Genomic DNA, 17470 nt, shown 5'->3' on the forward strand with positions numbered 1-17470 from the left:
CTTTTGCCTTGCTTTTACAGTAGGTCAGCCGTGTACCCAGGAAACAAGGTAACAGCTTTTTGTCACTGATTACAATGAAGAAGAGGAAAAATAAAGGGGAAATGGCCACTAACAGCAGGAAAACATTCACTTTTTTGTTTTAAACAGCTCTAAAGTAGTCAGGAAGAATGTGCTTAAGGTGTTGTTACACCAGAAAACTCACACTAGATTCTTAAGTGACCACCTAATCCCTTTGCAGAACTTCCTCTGCTGAGGCACAAACCATCTTCACATGGGTAAAGAAAGAGCTCACAAATCTTGTTTCTGAAACAAGTACTGCTCAAAGATATACTAAATGCCTTTTCTATTAAAGAAATTTGTATACTTTCTAAGCCAAAATACTATAAAAGAAAAATCTAGGAAAACCCACAACAAATTCAGGTCATTTTCATTTGATTCAGGTAGTAACCCATCCGGTTTTTGGTGCTAGTAACTACAGAGGAGTTAGCAACAGATTAGCTCACAAAACACTTCAGCCTTTTGACATAAAAACCCATGAGGTCGTACGTTTTATTGGCATATACTCAGCGTAAGTTTCTGCATGGCCCATTTCTTCTTCATCTTCTTCCTCGGGTTCCTCCTCCTCTTTTACTGCTGGCACTTTCTAGAATAGAGAAATACCTGCATTAGTCAAACAGCACATGGCTCAAACTCTGTATTCTGGGAATTAACATACGAAATGAGCACAAACTTGCACTTGAATGTTTTAACACGCATAGTATGTGAACCAGTGAGCAGCTGGGAAAACTACAGACCCAACTGTAGCTATTACACTCTGAACTGCCCTTTAAAGACACACAGGCAGAGAACTTCCTTTCCTTTACAAGGAGAGGAAACTATTCCAAACTCACATAAGCGGAGTGAAGAAAGAAACACCTCTTACAGCATCTTAAAGTCAAACTGACTTAAAACTCCCTTGAAAACACAACAGTTAATAGCCAAAACCCAGCTTGCAAGGGCTCCCATTCTACATTCGTTAGGTAACTTCACAACTTCAGGGAACAGTTACAGTAACCACGGTTCTGAAATCTGAGTGTTACCCATTTTATATCACCTTGATCAGTAAGTTAGTATTTTAAAGTATTCATACTCAAATTGCATCTTAAATCAAACTGCCCAGGTCAGCCATGCTAGAGAAAGTCTTCTGACCTCTTCATTTCTAGTTACATGAATAGGGATATTTTAAAAGAAAATGCCTTAAACCACAAAGGGATACGCTTATCAGCTCGCATTGAGCATACCCTTTATCCACAGAATGAGGTTCTGTTAAGGACAGTAGTTTCTTGGAATTGTCATTTATTGTACAGATAGTCAGCTCTACACAGCTGTTAGTTTTAATCATTTAACCAAGTATTCATCCAGTGGAGAAACTAACCTTGTGAACAAACAGATGCGCTCAGTAACTTCACCACAGAAAAGGCAGATATGAGTAACTACCAGAATCAGTCTCAGAGGGGGTTGTGGCCAGTAAGATACACGTTTGGCAAATTAGCTATTTGTACTACTTACCATAGTAGGGGAAAAACTTCTCATTTTAATATCATTTATCCATATTCTTGCTACCTCTTTTGTGGAAGCCTCCTTCTTCACGGCACCATTGCTTAGGTCAGCTGCAAAAGAAAAGCTGTGTTTTATAGGAATTGCCTCCAAACACTGCCTCCAATCCACATTCTGCTCTATTAATAAACAGTAAGAGAAATTGAAAACATGTATTGTGTTCTTAAAGCATTGGTGTGCCCTATTTTTGTCCCGATTAAAATGCCTCTCAGCAAGGAGATAAATCCTTTACTTCTTTGACTGAAGGAGCTTCCCATGCAATACCACTGCATCCAACAGTGACATTGTGACCAGTTGTGTGTTCAGTTCCAATACTGAAAGAATTCTGACCTTGACCAAATCTATACATAATACTTAGAACAACTCCATCTTGTGAGCCTTTGAAGTTTCATAACAAACCAGAAAGTCCAGTGTTTCAACAGCAATGAGGTTACCTGATCTAGTGGCATTTACCACCTCAGGACAAACTACAACTGTATCTGTAAAACAAAAAGCCAACACTTTGGACTCAGCTGTTTAAAGTTTATAGCAGGATCTTTCAAGAAGACAATTTATTAACTTCCCTGTCCTCTGTCACATTTGGAAGCATCTGGCAATAGGGCTTATACAGAACGATTTACACAAGGGTAGATGTAAAACATTGGAGCAGCTGTCAAATTTCCATCACATTGAGAGTCAATGCATGTAATAAATTCAGCATAATTGTCCCTAACAAACAATTAAGACAACTGCACAAATAAAGTTCCCCTCAAAGAAGCTGCATAATTTAACTTCTTACAATTTGTACAATCTAGAACTCCTGCTGCCTGAATGATGTGAAAAGACCATGGTGCCTTCCAAGAGCTGATCTGCCCTTCAATTTTCTACACGCATTTGGGGTTTTATAACCACAAAGATCCAGAAACACAAGGACACAAAGAACAGTAACGCAGTTCTAGAAGTTGCACGCCTGCTTTTCACATAATACAGAAGCTACAGATTCAGCTACTTTCTGCAGCTGTGCCACTACAACAGCTACTGTGCATTGATGTTACCTACTACTTATTGCTTCTCTGAGTTTTCATTTAGCACCAAGTGGTCAGTCCTAGAAAACCTTCTCCCCCTCCTCTTCCTCACTCCTTCACCCCCCACCCCAGCTTCAGCTGGTGTCTCAATTTTGACAACCACTCCACAATAGAAAGCAATGAAATAGAGGCACATCCTTCTTTTTGTTTCAGTCCTAACAGACAGCTTCATCTACTGCATGCTCTATCTGCAGATGGAAAAATAGGTTACTCCCAATCCTGCCTATAGGATCAGTACATCTTAGAGACAGTGGAAAAAAGTACTAATTTGTCATAGTTCCACAGCAACTATCCAGCAGAACGGAAAGTGATGTAGACTCAAGATAGCTACATCAACTTCAGTAATGTTCACAAATTAATTTTACCAATTTGCCAACTGCAGTCTAAAAATGTAAATCTTCCTCATTCCTTACAGTAAATCAAGAGCTTAGTTATTTTTAAAAGCTTTTCTGTATTACTTCACCCTGAATTCTAACAGTATTCCAGTTAGAACAGAATTTATCAGATTTTCTGGACCATTTCATTTTACTGTGATGTTCTACCAATCAATGAATATAGAAGACATGCAAAGACCTTCACATTCTGTTATTTCACTCTATGTCTAAAAAATATGAATTAAAAGGAAAACTCACTTGCTGCAGTTGCTACTGGCTGGGCAATATTAGGAGGTGGCTTCAATTTCATGAGTTCATTAAGACTATTGTTCTTTAGCAGATCTTTGAGCTGAATCTGGTCCTTTGAAGGTGCAGTGGTCAAGGCATTGCGAACTGCTGGTGCTGCAACCGAGGGACGCGTAGTTGTGCTGGTCTGAATGATTTTTGCTACAGTGATAGTCTGCCTTGTAGTAGTAACAGGTGTTGTTTTTGTCATCACTAGTGTAGTCCCCAAAGTTGGAAGCTGATTTATCTGATTCAGCACAAAGGTTGTGGTGGATGGTGGTTGCTAGCAACAAAAAACAACAGGGAGATTTTGAGAAGACAGTGAAAAAGAGCAGACTTTAGTAGCCTTTCATCTAGAGGACATGGAGTCACCAGCTTGTAAAACACTTGTAATAGGAAATGTCTTCATATAACATGCCGAAGATGTTAAGAGTAATTATCTTGTGGTGCAACAGTCTGAGCAAGAAGTGTCTATCAAGACACTGCCATACATTTTTGCATGGTATTTGCACATTTTAAAGGAAATATAAAATAGGATGAAGGATTCATTGCCTAGGTACAAGACATGACTACTGCAGGTACAGGGATCCTATGCTGAGAATTTCAAACACATACACTATCTGCACAATAGCTAAGCTTTCACAGTCTCAGTACAAGCAGAACTGAGATGATGTCCAACTGGCACTTTACAGTCCCACCTCTCTCAGTACATTTTACGAATACACTGTATTGGGTTTATGTGCAAGGTTAGGTTGCAGGGGTGGCTTCTGTGAGAAGATGCTAGAAGCCTCCCCCACATCCAATAGAGCCAGTTCAAGCCTTCTGTAAGATGAACCCACAGCTAGTCAAGGCTGAGCCCATCATAGCTAGTACAGTGTTTTGGCTTTAGTGTGAGAACATGCTGATAAGACACCCATGTTTTAGTTGTTGCTGAGCAGCGCTTATCCCCATCAAGGACTTTTCAGTCTCTCATGCCCTACCAGTGAGGAGGTGCAGGAAGAAGCCAAGAGGGAGCAGAGATGTGACCCAAGCTATCCAGAGGGGTATTTCATACCATAGCTTGTCATGCTTAGTATAGGAACTGGGGGGAGTTACCCAGAAGGGACCAATTGCTGTTCAGGCCAGGCTGGGTATCAGTGGGTGCTGAGCAATTGTATTGTGCATCACTTGTGTTTATTGGGTTTTTTGACTTTTCCCTCTCAGTTTTATATTCCCTCCCCTTGTTATTTCACTTATTATTAGTAGTATATAGCTCCTTAGTTATTACACTTATCTCAGCCACTGGGATTTACATTCTTTTGATTCTCCTCCCCATCCTGCCCAGAAGGAAGAAGGGGGGTTGTGAGTGAGCGGCTGCGTGGTGCTGAGTTATCAGCTGGGTCTAAACCACAACGCATACTTAAGAAGGAAGAACTACAGTGCAATCAACAACTGGGAGAAAGCAGCAAGAGTATGCAAGAAAACATCTCTGCAGGCTCCACTGACAATGAGGAAGGAGGGGAGGAGGTGCTCCAGGCTGTCCACCTGCAGCTGATGGAGGGCCCCATGCCAGAGCAGATGCACATTGTGACCCTACAGAGAGCGGCAGGTCTTCCAGCAGGACTTGCAGCCATGGAGGAACCCACATAGGAACAGTCTGTTCCTGAAGGACTGCCCTATGGGAAGGGCCCACAATGAGGCAGTTGTGGAGAACTGCAGTCCGGGAGAATGATCCATGTTGGAAAAGTTTGTGAAGGAGCTGCTGGAGCAGGGAATGAGCGTGAGGAGGAAGCTGCAGAGACAGAGCTCTCATTATCCTACTCCAGTGATAACTGGCACTACAGTAATTTCCCCAAGTTGAGTCTGTTTTGAGTGTGACACTAACTGCTGATCTCCTTGTCCTTATCTCAGCCCACAAGTCTTGCATCATTTTTCCCCCATCCAGTTGAGGACGGGGGAGTAAAAGAGCACCTGATGTCCCACCAAGGTTAACCCACCACAGTAACACATGTAAAACCTTGAAGTACCAGTCCTTACCCGAACATTTAATAAGGCTGGAGTCGATACAGTCTCTGGTTCTTGCTTCACAGCAGCTGTGGCCTCAGTCTCCAAGCCTAGTTCTAAAGCACTAAGTGGTACTGACTGCAGAGGAAAGAAAGTAAGCATCAGGAAACTTTAATATGAGCAGGGAAAGAGACCTTAAGAGTAAATATCCACCCACAGAATAAGGAAGTTAACAGGGAAGTCCTCAACTGTGCCCATTAACAAAGGCTTCACTGAAAATAAAGATCAGCAAGAGGTCAATTTCACATCCAGAGGAGTTAAATGTACAACACTTTGTTAGTTAACTGCGGTACAAATGTAATTAGTTTTGTGATATCACTGTTAACCATACTGTTGTTCCCAGTCTGTGGCTGAAACAGTCAATTATGAAATAACTGAATGCTGCCATGGAGCTTAAACACTGTATTGCATTACACTTTTTTCACACATTTCATAGGAGAGCAGTTAGACTCCAGTGATGTTAGAGTTCTCCATGGATACATGACAGCAGGCCACCCTTTAACACTCATATTTATATTTATACTGACCTAAACACTGCATTTCAGATTGCTTTTTTTGTATAAAAGTTTAAAATTAATTAACAAGTCATTTTCCAATCTCAGTACTATGAAGCAAGACATATACAGAAACTCCACATTAACTATTTTCCATGGATGCTCCCTCCAGCCCCCCTCAGTACATCAGGTAGCAGCTCTTCTGCCCTGCAGCAAACACCTATGTTCTTGGTTTTAACCTGCTGAACAGCTGGAGCTGGTGCTGGAGTTGCAAGAACCACATCCGGAGAGTCAATATCAAACAGGTCATTTGGACTGATTCCACTCTCACTCAAAGCAGCAAGCAACAGATCTTGTCCTGGCTCCACCATCTCTAAAAGAATTAGAACCACAAATACCAGTCACAATTCGTTCTGACTTTGTGCACACACACATACTCACAATTGAAGTTCCCCTTCTTGCATTTAAGGGCATACACGATGCGCTCTCTTGTACACACAGTTTCACTTTCCAGATTTGTTCTGGCTCTTTTGTTCATCTGTAGATGTTCCCTCTATTTTGTTTTTTAAATCTTTTCAATATAACCCCCATATTTAGAAGCAGGAAGAATGAAGTAGTTTACTACAGAAGATGCTGTCATATCCATACACTTAGAAAAAGTAAGCCTTTTCTGGTCTTTGTTGCACCATGCTTTTGAGCTTTACAAGAACTACAAGAGGCAGAAACAGTGAGACTGTATTATGCTAATGCCAGAGTCTTTGTCAGTGAAACACAGTGCACGAGGGAAGCATAATTAAAACTCATTTAGTTTATCTTGAAACAACAAGTTAGCGATAAAAAGCTTATAAGAAAAGCTTTTCTTGCTTGCTTGCCATTACATTAGGTAGTAATTCATTCATAGGAGAAATTTTGTTTTGCATAGCGGAAAGAACCAATGTTCCATTATTGTAGTATGTTAACTACATATTAAATAGGACACTAACATCAGGTCACAGACTCCTTTATGTGTAGGACAAGCAAAATTAACTTCAAAAAGCTATTCTAGACAGTGTAAAACCTTGTTAAAAAAGCCAAATACTGTTTTCAGATGAAGACAAAACATATTTTGCTTCCTTAACAAGGAAACCCATTTGTGTTAGTGCTAAGACAAAAATTACATGAGACCACATAACTTGGGCTGTTGCTTATATATTCTATACCTCAACAGAGATTTATTTCCCTTCTCCTCTGCACCCCCTGTAACATCCATTGGTAACAAAACACCAAAACCCAACAAAGATGAACACCTACTCTAAAGGAGGCAAGAGGATAAAAGTATTTATTGGCATTTTAGATACACTCATTCAGACTCCAAATCAGCATTCACTTACTTGTCCTCCTTTACATGTACAGCTAAGCCACATCCAGCTGCCTGGTCACACACATAACTCATTACAAGAATTACCTGTTCTGCCAAATGTGCTAAGTTAAGCCTCAGGCACATAATTCTTATTCTTCCTAGTTTTAGTCTGTGCAATAGTAGGGAGGAACCTGCTTTCAGTGGACTAACACCAAAATGGTGGCACCACAATTGAAGCAGTGGATGTAAGGTAGTGGGACAAGGGGAAAGATACATTTTGAAGCATCAAAAGACTGCACTACCCGAAAGAACAGCGAAGCAACAAGCAGTAACTGGTGGGACTGCTACTGACCACACACAGTCCCACTGAACACCACTTGCTGTGTCAAAACTAGATTCTACTTTTTGGAAGGCATTTGAGGTGATCACGTTATTACAAACCAGACCATTCTGCCAATTTATCAGACACAGAAGATATTAAGAAATAAAGACATCTAGCAGATTTAATTAACATGGCAGCTCCTTCAAAGGACATCACCTCCCACTAGTCTATCTCCTAGAACCTTGAATGGGTCATAAAAAATGAGTAAGAACAGACTGTCAGCTCTACCTTGCAGAAGGATTAAGTGCCTCATCTCAAAACAAGGGGATCTCACATATCTATGAACTGGACAGGATAAACCCTTAATTTTCAGACTGAAATATTAACAGCAAGGCCCATAGCTGTATTTAGGAGCTTCCAGCATTGTTTGCCAATTAGAAACAGGTGAGTTTACAAAGATTAACACTGCAGATGGAGTTTTAACTCATTGGTACTTTTGGTGTTAGGAACTTCAGAACACTGAGATTAACTTGTCCACAAAAGGTGAATTAAGACAGGTTACCCCTTCAAAACAGCAGCTCCAAAACACTTTGCATTCATAACTCTACAGTGTCCGTTTGGGAAAGGGGCATGAGCAGCCTTCCACACAGTGCAACAGCTTCGCTCTATATGGTCAAATAAGCAAAACTGTCTAAATGTACCACGGAAAAAATGCCAGTTCTGAAGTGGTTTAGTCTGTATGTAGTTTTGATGACACCAGCTCTAAGGGAAAGTATGATTAAAACTTGGTTGAGAGGTAAGCGGCTCTACTGAATAAAGGCATGGAAAGACAGAAACTTGGGGTGCTCACTTAAAAAAGGGCTAGCACCAAAAAACAATTACTCAAGATAACTTTAGTCTATGCTTGCAATATGTGAAGGTCTTTCTATGAAGCTGAGACTCAAAACAAAACCAAGGCTAGAAAAAAAACAGGCCAACAGCACACAAAAACACTTCCTCCCTCAGCATCCTAAACCAGTGCCACAACCCAACAACTGTGCTTCAAGTTTAACACAGCTATTTGATAATACTGAACTCTGCGTTTTTAACCTTTAAACCACCATGGATAGCCTGAGATTGTTTCACCAAGCTCAGGAAAAAAAAAGTATTTGTAGCAGTAATAATTTAACTGCTTATTTCAGCTTTCACGAGGTACTGAGTGATAGAAATTAATGTAGGAATTCCTACAGTTCCAGAATGAGTATCTTCAGTTTAGAAGCATCCCTTTCCTAGCATGGCTCTTTGCACATCACAAATCCCCCAGCAGCTGCATCTCTCACACTAACCCCAAATGTGACAGTCTTTAAGCTTAGCAGTTGCTAACAATCCAGCAAACAGCAAGCAGAACAGCAGCAACAGTTTATTGGTGTCAGACAGTTTGGACAATGGAAGTTTGACTAGTTTCACTTATTTTGTTTCTGTACACTAGGAACAAAGCTGCATTGTTTGAAACTGGAACAAAAGGAATTCGGGACTTCTAGAATTTTTACATTATAAGTCACTGAATACTTTGCACCAATTTTAGGCTTTGTGAAAACTCCCAACCCCATTGCTGCCTATCCCCAATTTTAACGCAGTAAGGAAATTAAATGAGGAGAAAGAAGTAAATACAGGCAAAGTTGCACTGTGATAAGTCAGTTTATTTTCTGTGACATATGCTAGTCAAGCCTAAAGCATTATCAAGCTGAAACAGCTCCATAATCTTACAAGGTAGGAGGCTCCTCTGTTAACACAAGTGAAAGCGACTTTATCAAGCTCTGCAGCTCAGCTTTGGCAAGACTATATAAGGACCTGTTTGCCACATCTTTAAAATCTCCAAAAGAAATTACTTATAAAAAAGTTGTGAATATTACAAGCTGTTCCCCCAGCATTTCACCAATCCAAGGACTGTTGTGAGCATGCAGAATCCTGCAGATAAGGTTGTCTATGTTTAGTCGGGCTGCCCAATGTCACTGAGCAAGATTCAACCTGTCAGAGGAAGCTAAAAAAATATGTATTTCTAGAATTCCAGCAGTAGCAATATCTCAGTTTCTTTTGTATCAATCACATAAACTGCTGCCATTTCAACAGGGGCTATCACATCACATCAAGCATCTCTATAAGGTGCTCTTCTGCTGCAGAATATAGCCTAAAACTTTGATAAAGACAGCTCTGCTACCACTGCACGTTATGTAAATAACTTCTGATTTAAAGACACAGAACCAAAATGCCATGTTTAATAGTATGTCATGTATCCATGCCAACCTGACTCTCTCCCTCCCTCCATTTTAGCTTTGGTACAAAGAAGCAAAAAAAACAAAACAAAAAAGGGATTCTAAAGCACATGCTAAGCAACCCGCTCTCCCTTTCCCCCAAGGAAAATAATGGCAGAATCCTACACAATGAAAAGGCTTTGGATTTTTAGGCATGAGAGTTACACGTTGCTAAAGTGCTTATCTAAAGATCATCATCAACTCTAACATCACAGCTTAGCTCCAATCAATCACAATCAACCATGCACAGCTGTTTCCAAACCCTTTGGACATCTGGCCTCTGTGGCACACCCAACCTGCAAATGTGGGTTTGAATGGGACCAATGCAGTTTGGCACCTCCTGTTTCTCCTTTTACTGGGAGGGATTTTCCCACTGTCTTTCTGAGGAATACATGTCACCTGAACTACACTGGAAGCCATTTAAAACACCACACAAATACTGAAGTTGTAGAGAAAAGACAGGTATGACCCCACCAGTTTTCTGTCTAAACCACAAGCTACTATTAACCTAAAAAAACCCCCATCTCCATTCACAGCCTCTCACAACAGAGGTGTAAGGGCTGCTAACCCCCAATCCCACACAACAGGATTCTCTGGATATCCAGATGGGTTCTGCTCATCTTGCAGCTTTTGGCTCCAGAAGGCAACCTGGGAAACAATAAAATAGGAAAAAAGCCAACCCAATCCCTTCTGGTCCTTTCCAAGTCACCATCCAACCATAAGAATAAAGCAGTAATGACTGAACTCACCCATTCTTACAAGCCATACTCTCAAGCCTAGTAGTTAACATGGCATTTGAACATACAAAGTTTACTTTTGAGACACAAAACCCTGTAAAACACAGCAGTTTTGCACACACTGGCCACCTCTCTGAAAATGCTTGTAAGGACACGAGGTAGCTCAGGATGCTGCAGGCCTCAACCCTGCCTCAAAGCTCTGGTACAACTATTCTATGAAATCCACAGCAGTCAGGATACACAGATTGAATAAGGGAAATTGAGAAGCTTTTAAAACGTTAAATGTAATGATGTGGCTAAAAATCAGCCTTCACACTAAATGGCTGGAGGTCAAAATTTAGGCTCCAGTGAAGGCTTTTAAGTAATAAAAGCCAGAAGAGGCAGCAGCAGTATCTGAGCACTTTCACCCTCCCTTGATTTTGGCCTGGGAGTCAGTTCTAGGTATATCTCGAGGAACAAGAAACACATTAACCATACTGCTGCCCACTTCAGTAGCTTCTCAAGTAGCTGTTGGTCAGTTTTGACATCAAAGAATTTGTCTGGATAGCAAAAAGACAAACTGCCTGCATTGTAAAGACTATAATGGCATTCAGAAATAACATATCACACCAGTAAGGAAGACCTAGGAAACCAGTTCAAATGTCATGCTGTTACACCACTTCTGCCATAGTAAATTACATCATCAACTACGGCTTTTCAATTTAGGGGGAAAAAAAGCTTGCAAAACATTCATGCATGCATTTAATTCATTTTAACCCAGAAACAACCTACTCACTCTAAAGCCAGTCAGTGCATCACTAGGTTAATTCTTAACTCCAGAGCAAGTAATGGGGAAAAAACACCATCATTAAAAGAATTAGTAGCTTGAGTAAACAACACAGTCTGAAGCTACCTAATTCATCAGTTCAACCTTTTTAAGCATTTAAACGACTGGTTTCATCTTTAGCAGGTATCAAACATCTAAAACCAGCCTATGAATACCTGCTAGAAAGTCCAAGAGTTGTAATTTATACCCCCAAACACAGCGTGGAACCTGCTCAGCTAAAATTAATAACGAAACAACCGATAAAAGGATAGACAGGAACCCCACGAGGCCTCTTCCCCTCCACACTGTAAGGGCATTTTTATGTTAAACTCTTACTCACCCTAGCAACCTCTGTTTGAGGTGCGCTCCTTAAGAGCCGCTGGACTTTGAGGCCGGGTCTGTGGCTGCGGCGTTCGGCCCCACCGGGAGCTGCGGGGCTCCGGCCGCGCCAGCCCCGCGGGAGGGTCCCGGTTCCCGGCCTCGCCACCGTCCCCACCAACACGTGTTACCGACATAAACTTCCGGGTTGGCCGAGAATTGGCTGCGTAATTGTGTCCCATGCGCGACTTTTTGTTTTCAGCCCTTCATCCCTTTAAAGATCCCTTTAACACCGCCGGGATCCCGCAGAAGGGCGATGGGGTTGAGGCTCACGGCAGCCTTTAGAGCCTCTCCGGCCCCATAAATCACCCCCCACACACATACACCCCGCCTCGTTTCACCAGAGCGGCTCCATTTCAAACGTTAACAATTACCCCGGCCGCGGAAAGCCCCGCACAAAGGCGAGCGCCGCGGACCCGGCGGGGGAGACGCAGCCGCCCCGATGCCATTTTACCCGAGCAGGGCGGGGGAGCGGAGCGAACCCAGCCCCACCGCCGCCCCCCACCCCCGCGCCGCCAACCTCTACCGAAACGCTTCCCCGCACCACGGGGGCTCGACCGCCGGCCCAGGCGGTCCCACCGCTCCCCACACGGCCTCGGGCACCAACTCCATCCGGCTCCCAAGCAAGCGGCGGCCCAGCCGGGCCAGCGGCGCCTTCCCCAGGCTCACGGTGCCACACCGGGCCCACCGGGGACCCCCGGCGGGGGCGGCCGCGCGGCCCACCCCGGCCTGAGGGGCCAAGGGAGGCGCGGAGCCCACAGCGGACACGGCGGCTCTCCCCTCACGAACACCCCCGTCACACACACACACACCGCGGGGCCCGGGAGGTCTGAGGGGAGAGAGCCTCCGGGGGCGCCGCCGGGAGCGGCCTGAGGCGGCCGAGCGGGCCCGCAGCGAGCGGCGGGGGGGGAGCAGGACTCACTCGCTCTCGGTGGCTGCCGGTGCTCCCGTGGCCGGTCCCAGAAGTGTCCGCCGCTGGCGCCGCCGCCCGCCGCTTTCTAACTCACGGCCGCCATCTTTGCCCTCCCTCCCCTCTCACAGGGAGGGGGAGGGGGGGGGGGGGAGCGGGGCTGAAGGCCGCCCGCCGCGCCGCACCACGTGACCAAAGCCGCGCCTCCTCCTCTCCCCCCCCCCCCCCCCACCGACGCGCCGCACCCCTCCCCACGTGATGCCGGCCACCGCCCGCCGCTGGCGCGCGCTTCGCCCCACGTGATGCGCGCCCCCTCCACGCTGGCCTCCCCAATCACGTGGCCGCCGCCACCGTCTCGCGCCCAACCCCCCTTCCCTTCTCCCCCCCGGTTCCCCCCCTTCCCTTCCCCCCCCCCCTCCGCCGCTGCCGCCGCCACCGGACTGTGGCGCACGCTCCCCCCGACCCCGTCACGTGACATGCCGCTCCTCGTTCCCCCCTCCCCCACCGACAGCTCCCCGCCCCGGCACCCGGCGCATCCACCGTCCTCAGAGCGCGAAGTCCCCCGCGGGACGGCCGGCGGCAGACGGGACCCGAGGCTGGCGGCTTGGGCCCGGTTCCCGGTTGGGTGGGGGAGGGGAAGGCGGAGGCGAACGGGGCTGCGAGCGGTCACGTGATCCCCGGCTCCTCCAAGATGGCGGCTGCCGCGAGGAGGCGACAGGCCCTTCTCTCGCGAGATCTCTCTCTTCTCGGGCTCTCGTGATGACGCGCCTTGCGTCCGTGCGCGGGGGGGGAAGGGAAAGGAGGAGGGGGTGGCGCATGCGCAGTGCGCCGTCCGCCTGAGGCGGCTGTGGCCATGGCGGGCTGTTCCCGGTGCCTGAGGGGTGACCGGTGGTACCGGGGCCTGTTGCCGCCGCCTGCTGCCGCCGCCGGACCCGGCCCTCTCGGTTCTACCCCTTGTGAAGGAGCTGCAGGGCTCGGAGCGCGGCGGAGGGGTCGGGCCGGGTACCTGCGGACCCCGTTCCCTCGTAGCTACGGTTCGCTAGGGTCCTCACAGCTCCCTGAGGGGAGCGAGGGGTGACGGCGGTGCTGTGCTGAGGGCCAGCCCTGCGGAGCAGCCTGGCAATGCCACACACGTGCGATGTGCTGGCACGTGAGTTTTCCCTCACAAATACCTTCAAAGTGGCTAAAGTGACTTTTTCTGCTGCAAAGAGCTAATTCGACCTGAAAACCCAACGGCTACTTAAACTTGCTTTGACATCTGGGGAGATTTTTTAGCACTTCAGGCCCTTGGACTGACAGATTCTTGCTGAAAGAGACATTATTCCATTAAAACATTTTCCCAGATGTGTAAGAATATGAAAACTTGTAAGAATTTTAGTATAAAATTGAAGCACACACAAATGAAGCGTAGGCACTCAGGAAACCTGCTGAAACATGTTTAGTGCTGCTCCCTCAGTTTTATGCAAGTTTACTTATTTTCTTGTTAGGCAAACCTAAAAAGGATTAAAATAACCAAGAGTGGATTAGATGGATTTAGGCTAAGCTATTTAAAGACAAAGCAATGTTAATTAAACTGACTTAAGTCATACAGATTAATCAGCGATGCTTTAGATGCTAGAAGAAGATGAGAGAAGCCTGGCCATGGATGAGAAGAACAGTTCAAATGGTGGCTGATACCTTCATTATTGCCTTCTATTGCTTCAGATAGAGACACAATAAAGGACAGTCTGTGTGTGCTATAGCACACACATTAAAGGCACATAAGCAGCTCTATACAATCGAGACAAGAAAGTGATGTTTTTGATATCTGGAGCTGAAAAGAGAGTTAATCTGTCAGGACTATGAGCAGAGTTCATGATCATCCTCGACAGGGAGAGGTGAGTGGCAACAACACTTCCCACTGGTGTGAAATGCAATATTATCTGCAGGATGCTGCTTCCATAGGATTTGGTGTGTAATTCAATGATCTCAGTGAATGAGATCCATGGTTTTAGTCAGAGATGCTCCCTTTTATCAACATTAGAGACTACTGTGAATGTAATTATAGTTTATAATCTGTGAAATGGGTTTAGCCCCTATTGCCATTTTATCATGACTTTATAAGTTGCCTAATGTAATGCTCAACTGTTACCCTTAGGATATTATGTGCTTTCTCATGGTACAGCAGCCAAAATGCAGAATGTCATTGCTGTAACATACCTTGTTAGTAAGAGATTTATGTAAACATTGTGATATTTGTGGCTGCCCCATCCCTGGCAGTGTTCAAGGCCAGGTCGGACACAGGGGCTTGGAACAACCTGCTCTAAGCGGAAGGTGTCCCTGCCCATGGCAGGGGTTGGAACTGGATGAGCTTTAAAGTCCCTTCCAACTTAAACCAGTTTGTGGTTCTATGATTTATGATTTATTGAATTGAACATGTAACAGGAGCTGTGGGAGAACTACAGCAAGAACTTGCTCTCAGGTGGGAATACATAACCAGCAACTTGTTGGTCTATTTGAAAGAAATTGAACTTTCTTGAATTCAAAGGTAGCCAGTTCGAAAAAAATATATATTTTAACTGTGTGAAGTGTTAATTTAGACTGAAGAGATTTACTGTGAAGATTTCCTTTGCTTTCTGAGCAAAGGCAGCACTTTGCTCATTCACTTTTTCTTCCCTTCCCCCCCAGACTATTTGCCATTTCCACATGAAAACACAGAGCCCTCAGGAGCTGCTCTTACAGCACTATGGGAGATAATATTTAGGTCACTGGGTTTTAAAGCCTGTGCCAGTGGGAATCGTGCTGCTCTCTCCAGAGCACTGGAGCCAGTCCTGAGTCATGATGACCAGCAGCTACAGCCGGGCACGTCCTTTTTTGGCAGGGCTTATGCATGATAACGTTGTAACTTCCCCTTGGTACTGCCTTTTTGGTCATAGCTCCCTGAAACAAGCCAAGGGGGGAAGCTATTTGGTTCATTCCTGGTGTGATCCCAAGGCGCTGGCAGCAGAGGCCGGCTGGAGCTGATGTTAGAGCTGACGTTGCTTCCTTTGTTGCTCCAGGGAAGGGAATTACTTCGCTGGCTTTGCCCTCTAGCGGCGACCCGCACGGCCTCAGTGCTGCGAACTCCATTGCTTTTGTGTAATGCACATCTATAAAATGGCTGTGAAAAATATCCCCAAAAGCTGAGTAAAACCACAGTAAAGGTGTTTCCAGAGCTTTCCCATGACATTAGGAACAGCATTCCTCCATTAAAATACAAGATATTAAGATGTAAGGGAGAAGTTCTTTACTGTGAGGATGGTGAGGTACCGGAATGGGTTGCCCAGGGAGGTTGTGAATGCTCCATCCCTGGTAGTGTTTAAGGCCAGGTTGGATGGATTCTTGGGTGACATGGTTTAGTGTGTGGTGGGGTGTTGGAACTGGATGATCTTGAGGTGCTTTCCAGCCCTAACTATTCTGTGAGTACTGCAAGAAGGAAATCATCATTAGTAATTTATGAGGATTTTTTTCCAGTCACATCCACACTGTGTGAAAAGGACAGTGAGAAAGGGGGTGGAAAAATAGGCCCAGTGTCTGCCCGAGGGCTCTGATGCTCTTCTGGAGAGCTCAGGGTACCTGCCCTGAGGGAGGAAGTTCATTGACATGATGCACAGGTGATGTCAGCCTCATGTTCACAGAAACAGCATGCTGCCTTCCCATAAACTGTACGTGCCTCATTAGCAAAGACACAGACATCATAAATCACAGTGACAATGCAGAGCTGGGTTTCTTTTTCCTTTTCGCAAAGAGCCTGTCTCAGCAGAGAGCTATCATGAGATGGGGAGAAGGCAGACTGAGGCATGGAGCTGCTTCTGCTGCCAACCCTGCAGCTGCGGCCTCCAGCTCTCCGGCTGCGAGGGCCATCCCTTCTGGGCATTCCTCCATGAAGTTGACAGTGGTTCTCTTTTTGTGTTGTTATTAAGGAAAATTACAGTTTTTCATCGTTTTGCCATCCTGAAGTGGCTGGTTCCCCTGTGACAATAGCCCCTGGGTAAGCTCAATGCCACGGATCCATCTCCTGGGCACACACAGGTAGTCAGAGAAGACCTAAAATGCTAACACAGATAAGAGACAAGCCTCCTCATACACTGGTGCTCAATATGGTTGTTCTTGACATGGCACACCACGGAGGTCCTGTAGCGTTACCTCACAATAACATCCACTGGCCAACAAGGAACACCAAGCATGTCATAAGCTGTGTGCACTCCCAATGTAATGCTGCTTAACTCTCTGGATTCCTGCTCTAATTTTCACACAGATGTGCTGGACCTGCCCTGATCTCCTGGGCCGTCCTGTGGACTGCATCGGGGTTACAGCAGGAGGGGTTGAGGCTCAAGCCTGAGCATAGAATCACAGAACAGGTAGGGTTGGAAAGGGCCTTAAGATCATCCAGTTCCAACCCCCGGCCATGGGCAGGGACACCTCACACTAAACCATAGCACAACATCTGTCCTCTAGGCAAGGATGGACTTAAGACCTAAACCCCATCCCGGGAATGCCCCCCGGCACCCCGGTTTCCTGCTCCGATCCGGGCCGGGCCGGGCCGGCAGAGCCCACTCTAGCGGGCCGCCCGCTCCACGTGTCGGGGCCCTGCCGCGGAAGGGCGGTTCCTTCCCCAGCTACCAATCAGAGCGCCGGTTGCCGTTCGCACTAGCCAATCGGCGCTCGGGGAACGCACATTTAAACCCCGTTCCCGGGAGCGGAGCCCACCTCAGTGTGACAGCGAGAGGGCGGGGCGCGGTTCTGCCCACCAATCAGAGGGCGCGGCAGCGTTGATTAGCACGGGGTTTAACCAATCGGGTCGCTGAGGGGAG

General features: G+C 45.9%; 1 protein-coding gene across 2 annotated transcripts in view; it reads right to left on the reverse strand.

Moving 5' to 3' along the window:
• The window catches only part of SBNO1 (strawberry notch homolog 1), a 33503-nt gene extending 20740 nt beyond the window's left edge, over nucleotides 1–12763 (reverse strand). Inside the window, exons 1-6 of one of the 2 annotated variants that reach the window (XM_034068651.1) lie at nucleotides 12651–12763; nucleotides 6096–6229; nucleotides 5336–5440; nucleotides 3293–3602; nucleotides 1549–1649; nucleotides 547–643 (exon numbers count right to left, since the gene is read on the reverse strand). In XM_034068651.1, coding sequence (XP_033924542.1) covers nucleotides 547–643; nucleotides 1549–1649; nucleotides 3293–3602; nucleotides 5336–5440; nucleotides 6096–6227 — 745 coding nt within the window. In that variant the 5' untranslated portion in view covers nucleotides 6228–6229; nucleotides 12651–12763. Of the gene's footprint in view, nucleotides 1–546; nucleotides 644–1548; nucleotides 1650–3292; nucleotides 3603–5335; nucleotides 5441–6095; nucleotides 6230–11690; nucleotides 11705–12650 lie in introns of those variants that run through there. The other variant, XM_034068652.1, reaches the window with a different exon arrangement.
• Between the last annotated feature and the right edge of the window lie 4707 nt (nucleotides 12764–17470).

This window comes from Melopsittacus undulatus, chromosome 12 (genome assembly GCF_012275295.1).
Source record: "Melopsittacus undulatus isolate bMelUnd1 chromosome 12, bMelUnd1.mat.Z, whole genome shotgun sequence".
Classification (NCBI taxonomy): Eukaryota; Metazoa; Chordata; class Aves; order Psittaciformes; family Psittaculidae; genus Melopsittacus; species Melopsittacus undulatus.